Here is a 20,778-nt window from a genome sequence, read left to right on the forward strand (position 1 = left end):
AAGGTAATTATTGATAAGTATGATCCCACTGTCATTTAATTTATTGTTTTGGGTTCAGGTTTATACACCCTTTTTTTGTTTCCTGTCTAGAGAATATCCTTTAGCATTTGTTGAAGAGCTGGTTTGGTGGTGCTGAATTCTCTCAGCTTTTGCTTGTCTGTAAAGCTTTTGATTTCTCCTTCATATTTGAATGAGATCCTTGCTGGGTACAGTAATCTGGGCTGTAGGTTATTTTCTTTCATCACTTTAAGTATGTCTTGCCATTCCCTCCTGGCCTGAAGAGTTTCTATTGAAAGATCAGCTGTTATCCTTATGGGAATCCCCTTGTGTGTTATTTGTTGTTTTTCCCTTGCTGCTTTTAATAATTGTTCTTTGTGTTTGATCTTTGTTAATTTTATTAATATGTGTCTTGGGGTGTTTTGCCTTGGGTTTATCCTATTTGGGACTCTCTGGGTTTCTTAGACTTGGGTGATTATTTCCTTCCTCATTTTAGGGAAGTTTTCAACTATTATCTCCTCAAGGATTTTCTCATGGTCTTTCTTTTTGTCTTCTTCTTCTGGGACTCCTATAATTCAAATGTTGGAGCGTTTCATATTGTCCTGGAGGTCTCTGAGATTGTCCTCATTTCTTTTAATTCGTTTTTCTTTTTTCCTCTCTGATTCATTTATTTCTACCGTTCTATCGTCTACTTCAGTAATTCTATCTTCTGCCTCTCCTATTCTACTATTTGTTGCCTCCAGAGTGTTTTTGATCTCATTTATTGCATTATTCATTATATATTGACTCTTTTTTATTTTTTCTAGGCCCTTGTTAAACCTTTCTTGCATCTTCTCAATCCTTGCCTCCAGGCTATTTATCTGTGATTCCATTTTGATTTCAAGATTTTGGATTAATTTCACTGTCATTATTCGGAATTCTTTATCAGGCAGATTCCCTATCTCTTCCTCTTTTGTTTGGTTTGGTGGGCATTTATCCTGTTCCTTTACCTGCTGGGTATTCCTCTGTCTCTTCATCTTGTTTATATTGCTGTGTTTGGGGTGGCCTTTCTGTATTCTGGCAGTTTGTGGAGTTCTCTTTATTGTGGAGTTTCCTCACTGTGGGTGGAGTTTGTGGAGATTCCTTAAAAAACTGGAAATAGAACTGCCTTATGACCCAGCAATCCCACTGCTGGGCATACACACTGAGGAAACCAGAATTGAAAGAGACACATGTACCCCAATGTTCATCGCAGCACTGTTTATAATAGCCAGGACATGGAAGCAACCTAGATGTCCATCAGCAGATGAATGGATAAGAAAGCTGTGGTACATATACACAATGGAGTATTATTCAGCCATTAAAAAGAATACATTTGAATCAGTTCTAATGAGGTGGATGAAACTAGAGCCGATTATATAGAGTGAAGTAAGCCAGAAAGAAAAACACCAATATAGAATACTAACACATATATATGGAATTTAGAAAGATGGTAATGATAACCCTGTATGCGAGACAGCAAAAGAGACACAGATGTGTAGAACAGTCTTTTGGACTCTGTGGGAGAGGAAGAGGGTGGGATGATCTGGGAGAATAGCACTGAAACATGTATACTATCATATAAGAAATGAATCACCAGTCTAGGGTTGATGCAGGATACAGGATGCTTGGGGCTGGTGCACTGGAATGACCCAGAGAGGTGGTATGAGGAGGGAGGTGGGAGGGGGGTTCAGGATTGGGAACATGTGTACACCTGTGGCAGATTCATGTTGATGTATGGCAAAACCAATACAGTATTGTAAAGAAAAAAAAAACTAAAAAAGAAAATCAAATCAAAAAGAATGAAACACCTAGGAGGAAACTTAACTGAGAAAATGAAAGATTTATGCTCTGAAAACTCTAAAACAATAATTAAAGAAATTGAAGATGATACAAAGAAATATAAAGATCCATATTCATGGATCAGAAGACTTAATATTGTTAAAATTTTATGCTACCCAAAGCAATCTACATATTTAATGTAATCTCTATCAAAATATCCATTACATTTTTTTTTTCACAGAACCAGAACAGATAATCCTAAAATTTATATGGAGCTGTAAAAGACTCTGAATAGCCAAAGTCATTCTGAGAAAGAAGAATAAAGCTGGAGTTATTACAGTCTCTGGCTTCAGATTATATTAAAAAGTCAAAACAACATGGTACTGGCACAAAAACAGGCACACAGCTCAACAGAACAGAATAGAGAGCCCAGCAATGAACCCACACACCTATGGCCAATTAGTCTATGACAAAGGAGGCAAAATATACAATGGAGAAAAGACAGTCTCTTCAGGAAGAAGTGCTGGGAAAACTGAACAGACTCATGTAAAAGAACCAGATATTGAACAATGGACAGGTTCCAAATTCAGAAAGGAGAACATCAAGGCTACATGTTGTCACCCTGCTTATTTAACTTATGTGCATAGTACATCATGTGAAATGCCAGGCTGGATGAAGCGCAAGCTGGAATCAAGATTGCCGGGAGAAATATCAATAGCCTCAGATATGCAGATGACACCACCCTTTAAAAAAATTTTTATTTTAATTGGAGGCTACTTACTTTACAATATTGTGGTGGATTTTTCCATATATTGATATGAATCAGCCATGGGTGTACATGTGTCCCCCATCCTGAACCCCCCTCTCACCTCCCTCCTCATCCCATCCCTCTGGGTCATCCCAGTGCACCAGCCCTGAGCACCCTGTCTCATGCATCGAACCTGGACTGGCGATCTATTTCACACATGACAATATACATATTTCAATGCTCTCAAATCACCCCACCCTCACCTTCTCCCACAAAGTCTAAAAGTCTGTTCTTTACATCTATGTCCTTTTGCTGTCTCACATATAGGGTCATCATTACCATCTTTCTAAATTTCACATATATGTGTTAATAAACTGTATTGGTGTTTTTCTTTCTGACTTACTTTGCTCTCTATAATAGGCTCCAGTTTCATCCATCTCATTAGAACTGATTCAAATGCATTCTTTTTAATAACTGAGTAATATTCCATTGTGTATATGTACCACAGCTTTCTTATCCATTCATCTGCCGATGGACATCTAGGTTGCTTCCATGTCCTGGCTATTGTAAACAATGTTGTGATGAACACTAGGGTACATGTGATACCACCCTTATGGCAGAAAGTGAATAGGAACTAAAGAACCTCTTGATGAAAGAGGAGAGTGATAAAGCTGGTTTTAAACTCAACATTCAAAAAACTAAGACCATGGCATCTGGTCCCATCCCATCATGGCAAATAAATGGGGAGATAATGGAAACAGTGAAAGACTTCATTTCTGGGGGCTCCAAAATCACTGCAGATGGTGACTGCAGCTATGAAATTAAAAGACGCTTGCTCCTTGGAAGAAAAGCTATGACCAACATAGACAGCATATTAAAAAGCAGAGACATTACTTTGCCTACAAAGGTCCATCTAGTCAAAGCCATGGTTTCCCCAGTAGTCATGTATGGATGTGAGAGTTGGACCATAAAGAAAGCTGAGCACTGAAGAATTGATGTTTTTGAACTGTAGTGCTGGAGAAGACTCTTGAGAGTCCCTTGGACAGCAAGGAGATCAAACCAGTCAATCCTAAAGGAAATCAGTCCTGAATATTCATTGGAAGGACTGATGCTAAAGCTGAAGCTCCAATACATTGGCCACCTGATGTGAAGAACTGACTCACTGGAAAAGATCCTGGTGCTGGGAAAGACTGAAGGAAGGAGAGGATGGGGACAACAGAGGATGAGACGGTTGGATGGCATCACTAACTCAATGGCTATGAGTTTAAGCAAGCTCTGGGAGTTGGTGATGGATGGACAGGGAAGCCTGGCATGCTGCAATCCATGGAGTCACAAAGAGTTGGACATGACTGAGTGACTGAACTGAACTGAGAACATTCTCCAACACCATTTACAAAAATAAACTCAAAATGGATTAAAAACTAAATATAAGACTGAATACTTCTAGAGAAAAACATAGGCAGAATACTCTTCAACATAAATCATAATTTTTTGGATCTGTCTCCTAAAGCAAAGGAAACAAAAGCAAAAATAAACAAATGGGACCTAATTAAACTAAAATTTTTTTGCACAGCAAAGGAAACCATCAACAAAACAAAAAGCAACCTACTGAATGGGAGAAGATATTTGCAAGTAATATGAATGATAAGGTGTTAATATCCAACATACATAAACTGCTCATGTAACTCAACATCAAAAAACAAAACCAAACACCTAATTAAAAATGGGCAGAAGAAATGAATAGACATTTTTCCAAAGAAGACCTTCAGAGAACCAACAGTCACATCAAAAGATTCTCAAGACTGTAATCATCAGAGAAACGGAAATCAAAATCATAATAAGATATAACCTTATACTCATCAGGATGGCTAAGTCCAAAACTCTACAAATAACTAATACTGGCAAAGATGTAGAGAAAATAAAACACTTGTACACTGCCGGTGGGATGTAAATTGGTGCAGTCACTGGAAAACTGTATGGAGTTTCTTCAAAAAGCTAAAAATGGAACTATCATTGATCCAGAAATTCTACTTCTGGGTATATATCCAAATAAAACACACTGATTTGGAAAAGGTACATGCACCCTAGTGTTCATACCAGCACTATTTACAATAGCCAGGCTGTGGAGGCAACTCAAGTGTCCATCAACAGATGAATGGATAAAGAAGGTGTGAAGTATATACAATGGAATACTCCTTCATCATAAAAAATTATGAAATTCTGACATTTGCAGCAAAATGGATGAGCTGATAATGTATCAAGCTTAGTGAAATAAGTTGGGCAGAGAAAAAAAATACTGTATGTTATTGCTTATATGTGGAATCTAAAAAATGAGGCAAATAGATGTATATATAAAAAAGAGAAACAGACTCGCAGATATAGGGAACAAACTAGTGGTTGCCACTGGGAAGAGGGAAGAAGAGGGGGCAAGATAGGGGTATGGAATTAAGAGGTACAAGCTATTATGTATAAAATAAATAAGCAACAAAGATATATTTTATAGCACAGGGAAGATAGCTAATACTTCATAATAAATTTAAATGGATATAATCTATAAAAATATAGAATCACTATGCTATATACTATACCCAAAATCAGTATAATACTATTAATCACCTATCAAAGTGAAAATTGCTCAGTCGTGTCTGACTCTTATGTGACCCTATTGACCATAAAGTCCATGGAACCAGGCCAGAATACCGGAGTGGGTAGCCTTTCCCTTCTCCAGGGGATCTTCTCAACCCAGGGATCACACCCAGGTCTCCCACATTGCAGGCAGATTCTTTACCAGCTGAGCCACCAAGGAAGCCCAAGAATACTGGAGTGGGTAGTCTATTACTTCTCCAGTGGATTTCCCCAACCCAGGAATTGAACTGGGGTCTCCTGCATTGCAGGCAGATTCTTTACCAACTGAGCTATCAGGGAAGCCCATTAATCACCTATATGTCAATAATTTTTTTTTTAATTTTGTAAAAGCATTCTTGGATGTAAGGACATGTCCTTTGTTTCCTTGTGGGAAATGGCTAACGTAATCTATCGTCAGGCAGGTGGAAGACTCAAGGTATTTTAACTGCTCTCTAGAGGGTATTCTTTGGAAAGATGGAAGTTTCCAGAAATCTGCAGGCTGCACAATAGGAGACAGCCATCCCTATAGGGTTCCAAGAATCAAATGTCAGCAATTTCCTATGGCTCAGTCTATTAAAAGAGACCAAAGTCTTGAACCCCCTCACAGGACATGAGATAATTAAAAATTCCACAGATTAGTCCTTAGAAATTTAATTCTAAGCATAAGGGTACATAAGGTTAAAAAAAACCTGGTTATCTATTATGCACCGAATTGTGTTCACCCCCATCCCCTCAATTCACATGTTAAAGTCCTAACCCTTAGTACTTCAGCATGTGATCTCACTTACAAGTAATTTTTATTTTTTTTCAGAAGTAGTTACTTCAGGTGAGGTCATACTGGAGCAGGGGGACCCCTAACTCAGTGTGATGGCGTCCTTATAAAAATAAACTTTGGACACAGAGACATGCATATGGGGGAACACCATGTCAAGATGAGAGTTATGGGGTCCCAAGCCCAGTGAGCCAGAAGGAGCTGAAAGCAAGGCCTGGGATGCACCTCTCCCGGAAGCTTCAGAGATGGTGAGGCCCTGCCAGTACCTCTGGAGCTCTGAGGTTACACATTTCTGATGGTGAAGCCATTCAGATTGTGATGCTTTGTTAGAGCAGTTCTAGAAGGCAATGGCACCCCACTCCAGTACTCTTGCCTGGAAAATCCCATGGGTGGAGGAGCCTGGTAGGCTGCGGTCCGTAGAGTCGCTGAGAGTTGGACACGACTGAGCGACTTCACTTTCACTTTTCATTTTCATGCATTGGAGAAGGAAATGGCACCCCACTCCAGTGTTCTTGCCTGGAGAATCCCAGGGATGGGGGGAGCCTGGTGGGCTGCTGTCTATGGGATCGCACAGAGTCGGACACGACTGAAGTGACTTAGCAGCAGCAGCAGCAAATTAACATGTGGCCTAAGAGGGCTGTGCTCGTTTGGAAAGAAAGCCCAAGGCTGGCTCTACATCCAGCAACTCAGGGCCTCACAGAAACATACTTCACCAGGTCTGAGCGTGGTTGTCCTTGGAGGGGAGGAGCAGACCCAGGTGAGTGTCAGGATTCTCTTTGATAATGCTAAAAATCCAAAAATCCATGTCTGTGCCCAAATCATGTTTTCCAAAGCTAATGGATCCTATGGCACTGGGAGGGGTAAGGCAAAAAATTCGGACTGAAATTATATCTCTAAATCTTCTAGGCCCAGAAGGATTTCCTGCAGTGTCTCCTAAGAAGCCTTCACGTTCTGTGCCATCTTTGGGTTTAACTCACTGCTCGGAAAGCTCTTGCATATTTTATTTTGGAGAAGTGTTTTCTGTCCTTGCTAGTCTGTGCATGTGAAAATGAAGTTGTGATTTGATACTCAACAGGAAAAATAGATTATTTTGCTGGCAAATTGGTTTTTTTTGGATCAATGATTTGGAGAAGTGAAGGCTGGAATTGGTTGCCAGGAGGCAGAGCATCCATCTCCAACAGATGAGACTGATTCTCTGCAAGCTGCACTGAGTGTGATGATGCTAAGATAACCAACTACACATTTTCCATGTGGATCTTTAAAAAACAATATCAAATGTAAAATCAGCTTGTACGTGGCCTCCAGAGAGAACAGGTTTTTTTTTTTCTTTCAATTGTAGATTGTTGTAAGGAGCTCTGGTTCCGACGGCTTTACCAGTTGACAGAGCCTATCAAATTTTTTATTACAATCCCCAGAGCTGGAGACAATGCAGAGCAGTTTGCTGGATTGTGAGCAGATTTTCCTTGAGGGGAAGAATATGCTCAGCATTGTTGCTTCTTTGCAAACAGTCTTGCAGGATGGGAGCAGCTGTTCTGCAAATTATTTTTCTGATGGAGAGGGAAGTCTACCTTTCACTCATTGCATCCTCAAGAGAGCATGCAAAAATGCAGAGAAACACACTTTTAGAATTGTCCCCATCTCCCTCTTTGGGCTCTCTGTTCCTCACTTCCTTTTTTCTTCCCTAGTTCAATTTTTGATTTGTGCTGTGAGAGGAGAGGGCTTCTTAGGCCTGAATTTCTTCCTCTGATGACAAGGAAAATGTAGAGGAAAATATCAACTCTCGTACAGGGGCCAAAGGCAGTTCCTTTGCCTTTGAGGATTCCTGGTACAAGGGAATGAGCCAGGAACTCTTTCAGGTGAGAAGACAGAGGGGAGGTGTCTGAGTGGTTTGCCACTCATCCCTCGGGGTAGCTGCTTCAGCAGAATCCTGGCTGCAGGAGGGTTGGAGCTACTGCAAGATGAGGTGCCGAGGCACAGAACTCAAATGCAGATGTTACATCAGTCGATGCCAATTGAACCAGGAAGATTATTTTAGCCTTGGAATGTCACTTTATGTGTTTCAACACATGGTTCATTAGTTAATCTCCAGGAAAGTTTCACTCAGGGCCCCCTTTGTCTCTGTGCTTATTTGGACAGCCAGACCATCAGGCATGCGATGAATTGCAGATTGAAACAACCTCAGCATCCCCAACAGATGGGGGTGGCATGCGGTGGGTGTGGACACACCAGGTGAAAACCACAAATCACTCACCGTGGCATGTTTGCCCCTTTATTTTGTGGAGCTGAGGGTGAGGAGGTGGTGGTTACAACCCAGAAAGGTAGTCAGTGTAGGTGTAGGTGTTGGGAAGGTAGGCTACACCTCTTCCATTCATCCTATAGGCTGACCTCAGTAGAACAGCCTGATCTCAGTGGAAGACCCTTAACTATTCTCAGAAGGAAACAGTCAAGCATTTGAAAGTTACATTTCCAGGTGGGTCTAAAGCCTTCTGCTGTTAAATGGTAACAGTGTTTCATCTGGGGAAGAGACACTAAGGTCTCCCCTGTTGACACAGTCATGCTCTGATTCTGAAGTCATCTTCTGAGCACAGGTAGACTAAATACCTTGAGCCTCAGTCTTGTAATGTTAGTAACAACAGCCAGAGTTCTTTTAGGTGTTGCTGTTGTTTAGTTGCTAAGTCATGTCCAACTGTTTTGCGACCCCATTGTAGCTCTCTAGGGTCCTTTATCCATGGATTCTCCATGCAAGAATGCTGGAGTGGGCTGCTATTTCCTTCTCCAAGGGATCTTCCTGACCCAGGGATCAAACTGTCTCCTGTGTTGCAGGCAGATTTTTTTACTGCAGGGCCACCAGGAAAGCCCTCTTTTAGGTGAGGCAACAGCTAAATTCAAAGAACTGGTTTGCTGTCAGAAAGACTCTCCACTCACCTGCCCTGGTCAGCCCTATTTTGGGGGAAATAAAATCTTAAAGTTAAAAGATTTATGCTCTCAACTTTAAACTCTAAAATATAAATGCACTATATATCTTCATTTAAGGGAAAACTGACTCATTGGCAAGATAAACTATATACAGAAGTGGTATTGAGAGACTTGTGTACAGATTTAAGCATTAAAAGTTGTGCAAGAAACAGCAAATATTCAAGTAGCTAAGTAGCAACTTGGTAAATTTTATACTAAGGGTGGTAGTAATATATTGTAGTCTTCAAGTTTTTTAGCTGACACTGTGACATCAGAGCTAACTCATTATTTTGAAGCATTTATAGTAAACCCTACTTTGTACCAATAGATGTCATTACAGAAACATACCATATCCTAATTGATTAATTTAGATATGCTTCTCTTACTTTATTTCATGGAGGCCAAGGCTTATAGTTTTGAAAGCTAGTATAGATAGATCTATCCAGAAAATCTTTACAAAAGAATCATAAAGTATACCTCAAACATTCTTCCTAATATACATTAGAATGTAATAAACATTCCTTTCCATTTTCCCTGGAAAAATCCAAGTAAATGAGAAAATTTAAGACAGGATTATTCAGGAAGTGGAAAAGACTTTCCATGCTTTTGATTTTAAATTTATCAGCCACAAACAATCCATGTCTTCATGGTGAACTTAATCTGATGAAATAAGCTTTGGGGCTTTGAATTAATTAGCTTGTCATTTAATAAGCACTTTTCTGATCACCTGCTACTTTTGAGGGCCCTGCTGGCATGGGCATCTTGTTTCTTTGGGATTTTAAACAAAGGAGCAGGAAGGGAGACCAGGAACACAAGAGACACACAGAGGGAGTGTCTCCAGATCTGCAGCTTATCAATGATAAAGTGTAACGTTACAAGGGATCTGTGGCTGGAATGCCCCACACAAAGCGATCAGATCCCAAACATGTGATGGTTGATGAGTCACTCGATGGTCTCACTGGGGTGTCTGAGTCCCACTCAGTTGCTCACACTCATTTTTCTCCATCTGCTGTGCTTCTTTGTAGAATTGGGGGCAAAATTCTTGGGTCCTTCCAGGTCACATTCCATCCAAACTAACTGTACTTTAAAACCTTGGAGAAGTTAAGGTGACTCCTTCCTAAAAGGTGGGAGATTTCAGTCTTGACCTAGAGTATATCAACCTTCGTTTGAGATTTTAGTGTAGCACCCGGTAGTTTGGTAAGAAATCTATCACCTGTTGCACTATCCAGAGTTCCCAGTCAGTCAGTTCAGTTCAGTCGCTCAGTCGCGTCCGACTCTTTGCAACCCCATGAATCCCAGCACGCCAGGCTCCCACCAACTCCCGGAGTTCACTCAGACTCACATCCATCGAGTCAGTGATGCCATTCAGCCATCTCATCCTCTGTTGTCCCCTTCTCCTCCTGCCTCCTATCCCTCCCAGAATCAGAGTCTTTTCCAATGAGTCAACTCTTTGCATGAGGTGGTCAAAGTACTGGAGTTTCAGCTTTAGCATCATTCCTTCCAAAGAAATCCCAGGGCTGATCTTCTTCAGAATAGACTGGTTGGATCTCCTTGCAGTCCAATGGACTCTCAAGAGTCTTCTCCAGCACCACAGTTCAAAAGCATCAATTCTTCGGCATTCAGCCTTCTTCACAGTCCAACTCTCACATCCATACATGACCACTGGAAAAACCATAGCTTTGACTAGATGGACCTTTGTTGGCAAAGTAATGTCTCTGCTTTTCAACATGCTATCTAGGTTGGTGATAACTTTTCTTCCAAGGAGTAAGCATCTTTTAATTTCATGGCTGCAGTCACCATCTGCAGTGATTCTGGAGCCCAAAAAAATAAAGTCTGACACTGTCTCCACTGTTTCCCCATCTATTTCCCATGAAGTGATGGGACCAGATGCCATGATCTTCGTTTTCTGAATGTTGAACTTTAGGTCAACTTTTTCACTCTCCTCTTTTACTTTCATCAAGAGGCTTTTTAGCTCCTCTTCACTTTCTGCCATAAGGTTGGTGTCATCTGCATATCTGAGGTTATTGATATTTCTCCCAGCAATCTTGATTCCAGCTTGTGTTTCTGCCAGCCCAGCGTTTCTCATGATGTACTCTGCATATAAGTTAAACAAGCAGGGGGACAATATACAGCCTTGACGTACTCCTTTTCCTATTTGGAACCAGTCAGTTGTTCCATGTCCAGTTCTAACTGTTGCTTCCTGACCTGCATACAGGTTTCTCAAGAGGCAGGTCAGGTGGTCTGGTATTCTCATCTCTTTCAGAATTTTCCACAGTTTATTGTGATCCACACAGTCAAAGGCTTTCTAAGAAAGTAAATAATCTCTTTCTGCCCTCAGGGAAACTAAACATATGATACTATCACTGGTGAAACATGGTTTTGTATTAAGTTTTTTACATGAAGTTTTACAAACTTTGAAATGAATTTTAAAAAAATCCTGGTTTTGTAAAAAGATGCTGAGCAAAATAGTTTTTTGGAAATATATTTTCATTATAGAAAGATATTAAGCACATGTAATTATGCTTCAAGGTCTGAGCAGTTAGCAATTATTTTTCAAATATAACATCACATGAAATCTCTGTATACAAGATGTGAGTTAAAGAAACCATACCTTGTGATAATATCCATCAAGAGTCTGTTGCATTCCTTGTACTCCAGGGGGTCCCTGTATTAGAAACAAGTCAAAGGCATATGTAAACATTTATCAAAGCAATGTATATTTAAATAACATGCCTAAGAATTCTTAAAATCTTACAGGTAAGAAAAAGGAAGAGTCTGTTGAAGTCAAGTATTCTAATTAATAGAGAATTACATGGACATTAACTTATAAGGTTCCCAAATATATTTCTAAGTTAAATCCTACATGAATCCAAAGAAAGGTCCTAACTGGGAACATGTAACATATTACTAGACAGTCAGCCATCAGCATAGTCTTTATTGAAAGGAATTGTTCCCATGAAACTCCTCAAGGGAAGAGCTGAAGGGGTCTAGTTTATTGTTGACACTTCTTAGAAGCCTTTGATCAACATGTTACAGAAATAAATGTGTGCTGTCCATGTGTTATCAACTTAAAAGATAAAGGAAAAGCAGTTTTCCTTTTTCCTATTGCTTTACTCTTTTTGAATTAGTTGGGTAAAAATGGGCTGCCCATGAGCCTTCAGGCCACCAAAAGATATTTGCTGTGTAATGTCAGGTTTGAGACATTTAAGTACATGTGGTTTCCAGTTGATATGGGGATATTCATGAAGTACTATGCTGAGCTGCAGGCAGATACAAAAGAAGTAAAGAAATCTGTCTCCCCCTAAAACTTTCTGAGTTTTTCAAGGATTACATTTTGGGGAGAGGGGTATAAGAAAATGCAAAGATTAGTATGATTTTAATTCAAGTAGTTCAGGCTAAGGTATATTCAGTTATCTAAGAAAAGAGACTGCATATTTCATCTATACTTTGAAAGCTTCTCAGTTCAGTTCATTTCAGTTCATTCGCTCAGTCGTGTCCGACTCTTTGCGACCCCATGAATTGCAGCACGCCAGGCCTCCCTGTCCATCAGGAGGAGAGAAAATGTTAGAGAAGCAAAGTTCTCACAAGGTAAGACGCTAAAAGACTGAGCATCTTTGTGACTGAACAAACCAAAGTCACTATTATACAAAGATTATTATTTTAAAAAGGGAACAAAAGCTTTGAAAAGTGAAGAAACATTTTAACAGGCAAGCAATATGGAGAACAATATGGAGGTTCCTTAAAGAACTATATATAGAGTTGCCTTGTGATCCAGCAATCCCACTCCTGGGCATAGTTCCGAAGAAAAATATAATTCAAAAAGATCCGTGCCCTGCAATGTTCACAGCAGCATTTTTACAATAGCCAAGGCATGAAAGCAACCTAAGTGTCCACTGGGCTTTCCCGGTGGCTCAGATGGTAAAGAATCTGCCTGCAATGTGGGAGACCCAGGTTTGATCCCTGGGTCACGAAGATCTTCTGGAGAAGGGAATGGCAACCCAAGTGTCCACTGACAGGTGAATGGATAAAAAGGATGTGGTACATTACAGTAGAATATCACTCAGCCATTGAAAGGAATGAAATAATGCCATTTGCAGCTACATGGATGGACCTAGAGAGTGCCATACTGAGTAAAGTCAGAGAAGGACAAATATCATGTGCTATCCCTTATATGTGGACTCTAAAAAATGACACAAATAGACTTATCCATAAAACAGAAACAGACGCACAGAGAACAGACTTGCGGGTGGCAAGTGGGGAGAGGGCTGGATGGGGAGTTTGGGATTAGAAGATGTCAACTATTATATACAGGATAGATAAATAACAGGTCCTACTGTACAGCACAGGGAACTATATTCAATATATCCTGTGATAAGCCATAATGGAAAATAATATGAAAATTATAAAAATGAATCACTTTGCTGTACACCAGAAACTAACCCAACATTGTATATCAACTACAATTTAAAAAAACGAAATAGTTTAAGAAACATTTGCTATCTGCACTCACTGATATGGGTAACACCTTCAGTATATTGAAAAAGATTAATATTGGTCAACATTTATGACAGGTATTCCTTATGAACGGCCTGTGACATCTCTTCTAACACGAAGCCTTTGCTTTGTGTCATTAAACGCTGAGGACAGGAAGATGTAATGATGGATGATGGAATCAGGGTGGTGTAACTTGTGAGAAAATAATAGGCCTTGTGAGGAATGGAGCTTACTGCAGTTGGAAAGACAAATGATGCGGTTACCTTGCTGGAATCAAAACAGAGCTAGTGTCAGAAAAGAATTCTCAAGGCGTTATATATTTTTCAGGTTCTCTTTGCATCAGCCAGCTTTGCGTGATGTATTCTAGGTCAGGTAGTTGAAGTGAGGAGGAAAGCAATCACTGAGTTGGGGTTATTTCACAAAGTGTCCAGCCAAGCAGGTGTGGGTTAGGAACTCATTCTTGAAAGTCAGCAGACAGGAGACTCCATTGATCCTTCTGCAACCATTTTTAATGGGGCAAGCAGAAATCTTAAATATCATATATATCTAGTAGCAGCCACAACAGGTAGCTTAGGAGTATATGCATGGTAGGCATTTGGTGAATGGTGAATGCGTGTTGATCATAAGTCCAATTAGATCAAAGAATAGTGATGTGGTGGGTAAATTTAGCTTCCGACATATTCATCTTAACCAAAAGTGAAAGGCTGAACAATTTAGGTGCCGAATATAGCAGAGCAATTAATAACATCTCTCAACTAGAGCATGAGAATCAATCAAATAATAATAGCCGGCATTTATATAGTATGTATTGTGCGCCAGGCATTACACCAAGGGTTTCAAATAGACTCACTCATTTAATCTCTACAATGACACCACAAGGTACCTACTCTCATTATTTTCAATTCAAAGGAACAGAAAATGAGCATTTGGAATGGTTTGCTGGCCGAAGGTTACACCACTGGTAATCGGTAGGGCTAATATTAAACGGAGGCAGCCTGGGTCCAAACTCACTTCTTATTTATTCTACTCTTTTAACGTAAAGCAGACTCTCGGCCTAAAATAACTTTGGGGCTAATTTTTCTGTCATGCTGACCATGACCTGAAGAATACAGTGTCTGATTGCTCTTTCCTGTTTTACTTACAATACTGAAATTGAAAATAAAATAAGCAAAACTGGACTTGGCACTTCATATGAGCCAGCAGTGTGCCTGACACACTGTCTCCGGAGGCAGTGCTGCTGGAGGGCTGAGCAAGGCCTCTCTCTACGTCCCAAATCTGTCTTCAAAAATTCTCTCCAGTCATGATGGGGAGATTTTGCCTGGCTAGCCCCCAGATACCTCCCTATCACAGCTATACTCAAAATGCATCTTATCTTCCTTTGCAGAGCTTGACCAAGAAGGTGGTCAGAGGGCACACGCATAGGGCCTCCGGAAGGGCCTTGCAGGAAGCAGCATGGTAGGGCCTGCACAGCACAGGTGTCATGGTGGATGAGGACAGTAAAAATAATGAGATGGGGCTAATCCTTTAAAAAGCTGGGTGAGAAATGGGTCTGGTCTCTCACAGACTGGTTATCTGTCTGTGGCATGCACCTGTTTTCCATGAATACAGAATGCATTCTTCACCCAGAAGCCTGTGGGTGAGCACACCTCCCAGGACAAAGCAGGGGAGCCCAGGGCCACTCTTCCCTCTAAAAACAATAGCAAGAGCAGAGCTGGTTAATAGGGTTGCTGGTCAACAGAAAAGTCTGAACAACATTATTCAGATACCCACAAGACTGATAAACCTATAAAAGTTACTTCCAGACTCTCTCATGTCCTGTTCTTGCCATAAAATGTCAGACTCATAGAGCTGTCTTCCAAATGAGGCCAACCAGAAATTTTAGGCTCTGGGGCTTCATCTACTGATGAGTACTTATGATGACTTTTTTCTTTCTTGTTCTTTCGGTCCCTGGGATATGCTGGGTACCACAAATTCCACACATAATGTAACAGAGATTTACAGCAACAGTCTAGCCTGCAGGCAGCACTTCTCACAAACTCTCCCAGCATGCAGAAAAACCCTGTGGTGACTGGCAGAAGGGCCGGGACTGGGGCCTCCATCCTGCTGGACTACAGCCAGGGCTCGGGTGCCTCCATGTGCTGCTCAACCTCCATCAAGATGGGGATAGTGACCACAGAGAAACAGGGTGCATGTAAACGCCAAAGGCAGTTCTCTCCTTATTGTCAGAAAAACAATACAGACCCCGGGGTCTTGGAATCATTGTTTGCCCTATAGCCACATCCCCTAGAGATGTGCTATTTTTCTATTTTCCATGCTGATACAAAGCATGGCTAGAGGAGATCCAGACTCATTTGTTTCCAAGTTTATTAAGAGCTGTCAGCCCTGTAGATCATCAGCAAAGCATGAGAAGGAAGACATGAAAGACGTGTATGAGTGACTAATCCTCAGGCATCACATGGTGTTAGTAGATGCTCCTGGGTGCTCAAGAGGTGACTTTCTCTGAGGAAGATCCCCTGCAGGAGGGCATGGCAACCCACTCCAGTATTCTTGCCCGGAGAACCCCGTGGACAGGCGAGCCTGGCAGGCTACAGTCCACAGAGTCTCAAAGAATCGGACATGACTGAAGTGACAGCACACACACATGGCAAGGAGATATGCTTAGATGACTCAGGCCCAGGAGAAGAGAGGCCAGCCACGGAGGGCATGTCAGCCTTGGCTAACGTTCTCAGGGGTTCTACTAGGAAGACCAGCTGAAGGTTCGTGTCCCGATATCCTGTCCCTGACAATGACCCGCAGTGCAGCTGTACGGACATCATGGCCACATAATGTCTGTCTCCTATGCCACTCTGCTTTGCTCTGTTTGTGTTGGATTGGGATACACAGGACATGTGGGCTAATGTGATAAGTACACAACCACACAGCAGTTTTAAAACACTCATGAACTCCAGCGAGACACACCTGTTCAGAAGCCAACTGTGCTCACGTGTTACTTATCTGAGCGGTTTATCAGCCTCATGTAGGGAGAGACCCAGATGCTGTTTCGTGTTGCAAAGAATTGGATCTGGTGTGAAGAAGTGAATGAAAGCTGCATTCAACTTGGGAACACAGACTGTTAGTGGTAGTTTAAAGCTTTTTTTTTTTTTTTTTTGCTAACACCTTGCTAGAGGTGGAAGACAGAGAAAAACATGATGTCGGCCACCAGCATCACCGGATGCTAGTGTGGAAAATGATGAACTGTTGGCCTTATCACTTCCTCAGAATTCAGTCTGGGCTATAGATTCCCAGTGTTTGAAGGATGGACGGGTTCTCTGTTAAGGCTTCTTCAGTCCTGGTCTTGGCTGCGCTTTTGCTTTTCAGCAGTTCATGCAGTACGTGGAGCTTGAAGAATCCACTTTTGCCCTTTTTCCCCGCCCTGGCCTTTGCTGTGAGCCCTCTGTGCCCACCAGGGCTGGGCCTTTGGGTTAGCTTCAGCGCACCCTCAGTGCTCTGAACTGAGGCCTCTGCGGCTCTTCAGTCACCCTGCTCCCTCCCTGGCCCTCTCCTGAAATGTTTCCTTCCTCCCTCTTCTCTGAAAGCATCCTTCAGTTCCTCATAACTGCTGACGGGGCCTCCGTGCACCATCTGGGTACTACTCATCTCTGCACACCAGAGCTCTTCAGGCTCTCTCATCAGGAGCTCCTTTCAGGATTCACAAACACATATTTTCAGGTTGTGCTCAACTGCTTTCTGGCCTTGTGGGTTTCCAACTAACTTCACTAACAACCTTTGAAATATCAAAACCCTAACTATGAAAAAAGTACTAATCAACTTTCTTCAAAACATGCTAAAAAGGCAACTTTGCTATAAGGAGAGATATAATAGAAAGTTTGTTACTGAAAACTCATTTGAGTTAATTTTCAAGAAATATTTTAAATTTTCTAATGGCTAGTAGAAAAGGCAGAGATGGCTAATTATTTTTCTGGTATTAAAAAATTAGGTTAGGAAGCCTAACCTCATCCGCACGAATGGTAAGATGAGGCAATATTTCAATAATACAATAATTTTGGGAAAGTTAATGTTAAGAGTGAGTTTTTCTCATATATATCAATATATTTCCATTTATAACTTTATATATAACTTGGTGAAGCACCTTTACACTGATTATGGTGTTCTGAGTACATGTCGATCTTTTCAGCTGGAATGAAACGTCCTTGAAGATGAGGAGTTTCCATTTTTTAAATCTTATCATACACATAGTACCTCCCCTCCTACCCCTGTTTGCTGAATTTAACAGAGTCTTTTGAAAGAAAAGTTTTGAAGGTATAGCCAGTTTCTCACTTGTTGGTTTTCATTTCAATTAGAAATGGTAGCAAACTGAGCAGTGGTCTTGCTGCTTTCAAACTTGCAGAAGACAAGGCCAACAGATTCAGATTAATGTAAGAATATGGCTAAATTATTGAAAACAAAGTTGCAGCAAGCTCCACTTAAGCAGAAAAGAGCTCATGGATGGATTTTTTGACCAGAATTACAACATGGAAAGTTGTCTCCTAACACTGAGAGAAAAATCGATAATACTCTTTAGAGAATCTTTGGGAAATCAATTTCTTTTTCTTTTAAACACAGATCCTTTTATTTATCTAAGTATTTGCTCTAAATGAGTTTTTTCATTCGCTTGGAATTTAATTAAGTTAAACAGTGGTAATTTTAGAGTAGATTATTTTTCTGAGAATGCTTCTGCAACAAATTTTTAGTGGCTAAAATGATAACACTCCAACCCCCATGCCCCTTCCTCCACCAAACTGCAAAGTATGATTTCTGAAGCAAGAAGGGGATTCATTAAGTGTTTATACTATAGTTCTATTTTAACACAGAGACCTCAAGTTCTCCTTCATAGGATTAAACTGGGAATGTGGGTCAAATAATACATATTTGGTGAAATGTAAGGTTCCTGGGAAGGGGCTCTTAATTCTGAAAATGTCTCATCCACCTTCTGGTTTCTGCCTAAAACTCCATAAGGAAAGATTGGTTTATTCAGTGTTGGGTTTCTTCATGGACTCAAACATGAATGTTCTTGGGAGATGTTTCATATTCACACAGCTCAGGATGATGCTAAATAAGTTTTCACTTATATGTTCTTAGATGGTAGGGTCATGTGACTACAAAACATGTCACCTTATTTGATTCTCATAAAAACTGAGATGGATATTTTCCATCTGACATGAAAAAACAGAGATTTACCCCCAAATCACACAATAAACAAGTGGTAGAACCAAGTCTAAGAGTTGTTCTACTGTTGTTGTTGAATATGTTCTTATGGATCACTCAGGAAATACTTCCTGAGAGCAAGCTGGATGGGACAGAAAAGGAGGAGTGAAGGGCTGGTGCGTGGAGGTGGGACGGTGGAGACGGTGGGGCCGGTGGGGCCGATGGGGGTGGTGGGGGCGGTGGGGACGGTGCATGGGAGGAGAGGGCACAGAAAGCGGGGCAGATCCTGAAGACTGCAGCTTCTCAGCCCCCAGCCTTGGGGCTCACCTTCTGGCATGAGGTTCTGAGAAATGGAGTTAAGTCTTAAGACAAACTTGGACTGTCAGAGGTGGGACTCAGAAGAAAATCTACATGAGAACTATAATCAAAGAACCTGGCAAAGCATCAACAGTTTTGCTTTAGAATTGGGAGGTCTTGGATTAAATCTGGGAAAGAAAGTTAAATAATAATGAGCCGATGGCAAAGAATGATAAAATGGGATAATGACAATAATAGTCATAAATAACAACAGATATCCTCAGAAAGTAATAACTGTGTGGCAGGTATATATGCTATGGCATTTTACTCTCACAACAATCCAATGAAGTAGAGATTAACCTTATTTTTCTTATAATAAAAAAGTTAACTAGCTTAACCCAAGGTCATACAACTAATAAACAAGAGCTAGATTTCAACCCAAGTTGGCCTGACCCTATGCGGGTCAGTTTTGATATTTTAACTCCTCTATCAGCCTCACAGTGAGAGGAGGGATGACAGGGAAAAAACCAACAACAATCTCCTTAAAGCTGGTTAAAAATATCAAGTAGGGCATTCAAGCGTAAGAGATCACACATCTGTTCGTGAGAGACAGACTCTACAAGCACCAAGCACAGGGAGCTGTGGGGCGTGGTGTGGGTGCACATTTTCAAAGATGTGAATTACAAGAAGAGATGGAGAGGAAAGTGAGCAGAATGGGAGGAAGGTAGGGATAAGAGAGAAACCACAGGCAGATACAAGGAATGTTAAAATCAAGGGGAGCTTAGATTAGAGGGGGATAAGGAGAGGCAGATTTCTGAGAAGAAAAAGGAAAGAAGCTGGCAATCTTGGTCAGCATCGTAAGTCACTTTTAAACATCGAATGACACCAAGCGCGGAGTGGAATCTTGGCATGTATGAGACGATAGAAGAAGACCCTGAAAACAGTCAGAGTTGGTGGGAAAAGACTACCTAACCAAGAGATAAGACTGCTTAGGGACCATTTTGATTGGCTGACCATTTCTATGAGCATGAAACTGCAGTGGAGAACAGTCATGGGAAAGAAGTCACACTTAGTAAGAAGATGAAATACCCCAGACTACAATCGTGCTATTGTGTTTTTGTGGAAGAGAGATTTGTGTATCAGCATGTGGGAATGGAAATGATTCAAGTGATGCGGCAACACACTGGTTCAAGCATTTGTCAAGGGCGTCTTCTGGGGGCTGCCCCTACAAGAAGGTGAGAGCAGCTTTGTTAGAAGTCAGCAGCCAATGCTTATTCTGGGTGAAACTCTGGAATGTTGAGAAGCAGTGATCTTCTCTTGCCTCAGCCACGTCCCTGCCGTCCCCCACCCCCCGCCACCGGCTCAAGTAGCATATACCTGCATTATACTTAGAAAGATCAACAGCTCCTAAGTGTCTGTCTCAGTTATTGCCAGCAGCCCTGGTTCAGAAGTTCAGAAGCAGCAGGATTAACAGGTGAGGGATTGCAGTAAAGGCAGTTTCTGGATCTTGAATGAGAATTTTTCACATCTGCCGCTTTGGACATTTTTCAAACTCATCCCTCTGTGTATTCCAGGAGTGCTCACTTGAGCTGGGCTCGTCTCTCTGGCCTGCACACTGAGCTGTGTAATTGAGGGAACTCAAGCAGAGGCAGTTTATGGTTGTATGAATAAGCAAAATACTCAAAATGTGACCTGATTGTTTTCCAAAATTGCACAGTCCCTGGTTTTACTTGTCATTCTGGAACAGGAGTGGGAGGATGAGGCTGTGACAGTGAATGCATTCAATGGGTGTAATTAACCCATTTCATAAAAGCAGATTTTCTAAATTATGCTGTGAAGCTAGGGAGGTTTTAACGCTTTACCTTCCAAGGGAGAAAAAAAGATCATTTTTAAAGGAGTTTATTTT

The 20,778-nt window shown here is 41.1% G+C and overlaps 1 protein-coding gene across 1 annotated transcript in view; it reads right to left on the reverse strand.

The window, feature by feature from the left end:
* Positions 1-20,778, reverse strand: part of COL19A1 (collagen type XIX alpha 1 chain) — a 431,222-nt gene that overhangs the window by 102,094 nt on the left and 308,350 nt on the right. The window contains exon 17 of the mRNA XM_068984053.1: positions 11,509-11,562. Coding sequence (XP_068840154.1) covers positions 11,509-11,562 — 54 coding nt within the window. The remainder of the gene's footprint in view (positions 1-11,508; positions 11,563-20,778) is intronic.

This window comes from Capricornis sumatraensis, chromosome 11 (genome assembly GCF_032405125.1).
Source record: "Capricornis sumatraensis isolate serow.1 chromosome 11, serow.2, whole genome shotgun sequence".
In the NCBI taxonomy this organism is placed as follows: Eukaryota; Metazoa; Chordata; class Mammalia; order Artiodactyla; family Bovidae; genus Capricornis; species Capricornis sumatraensis.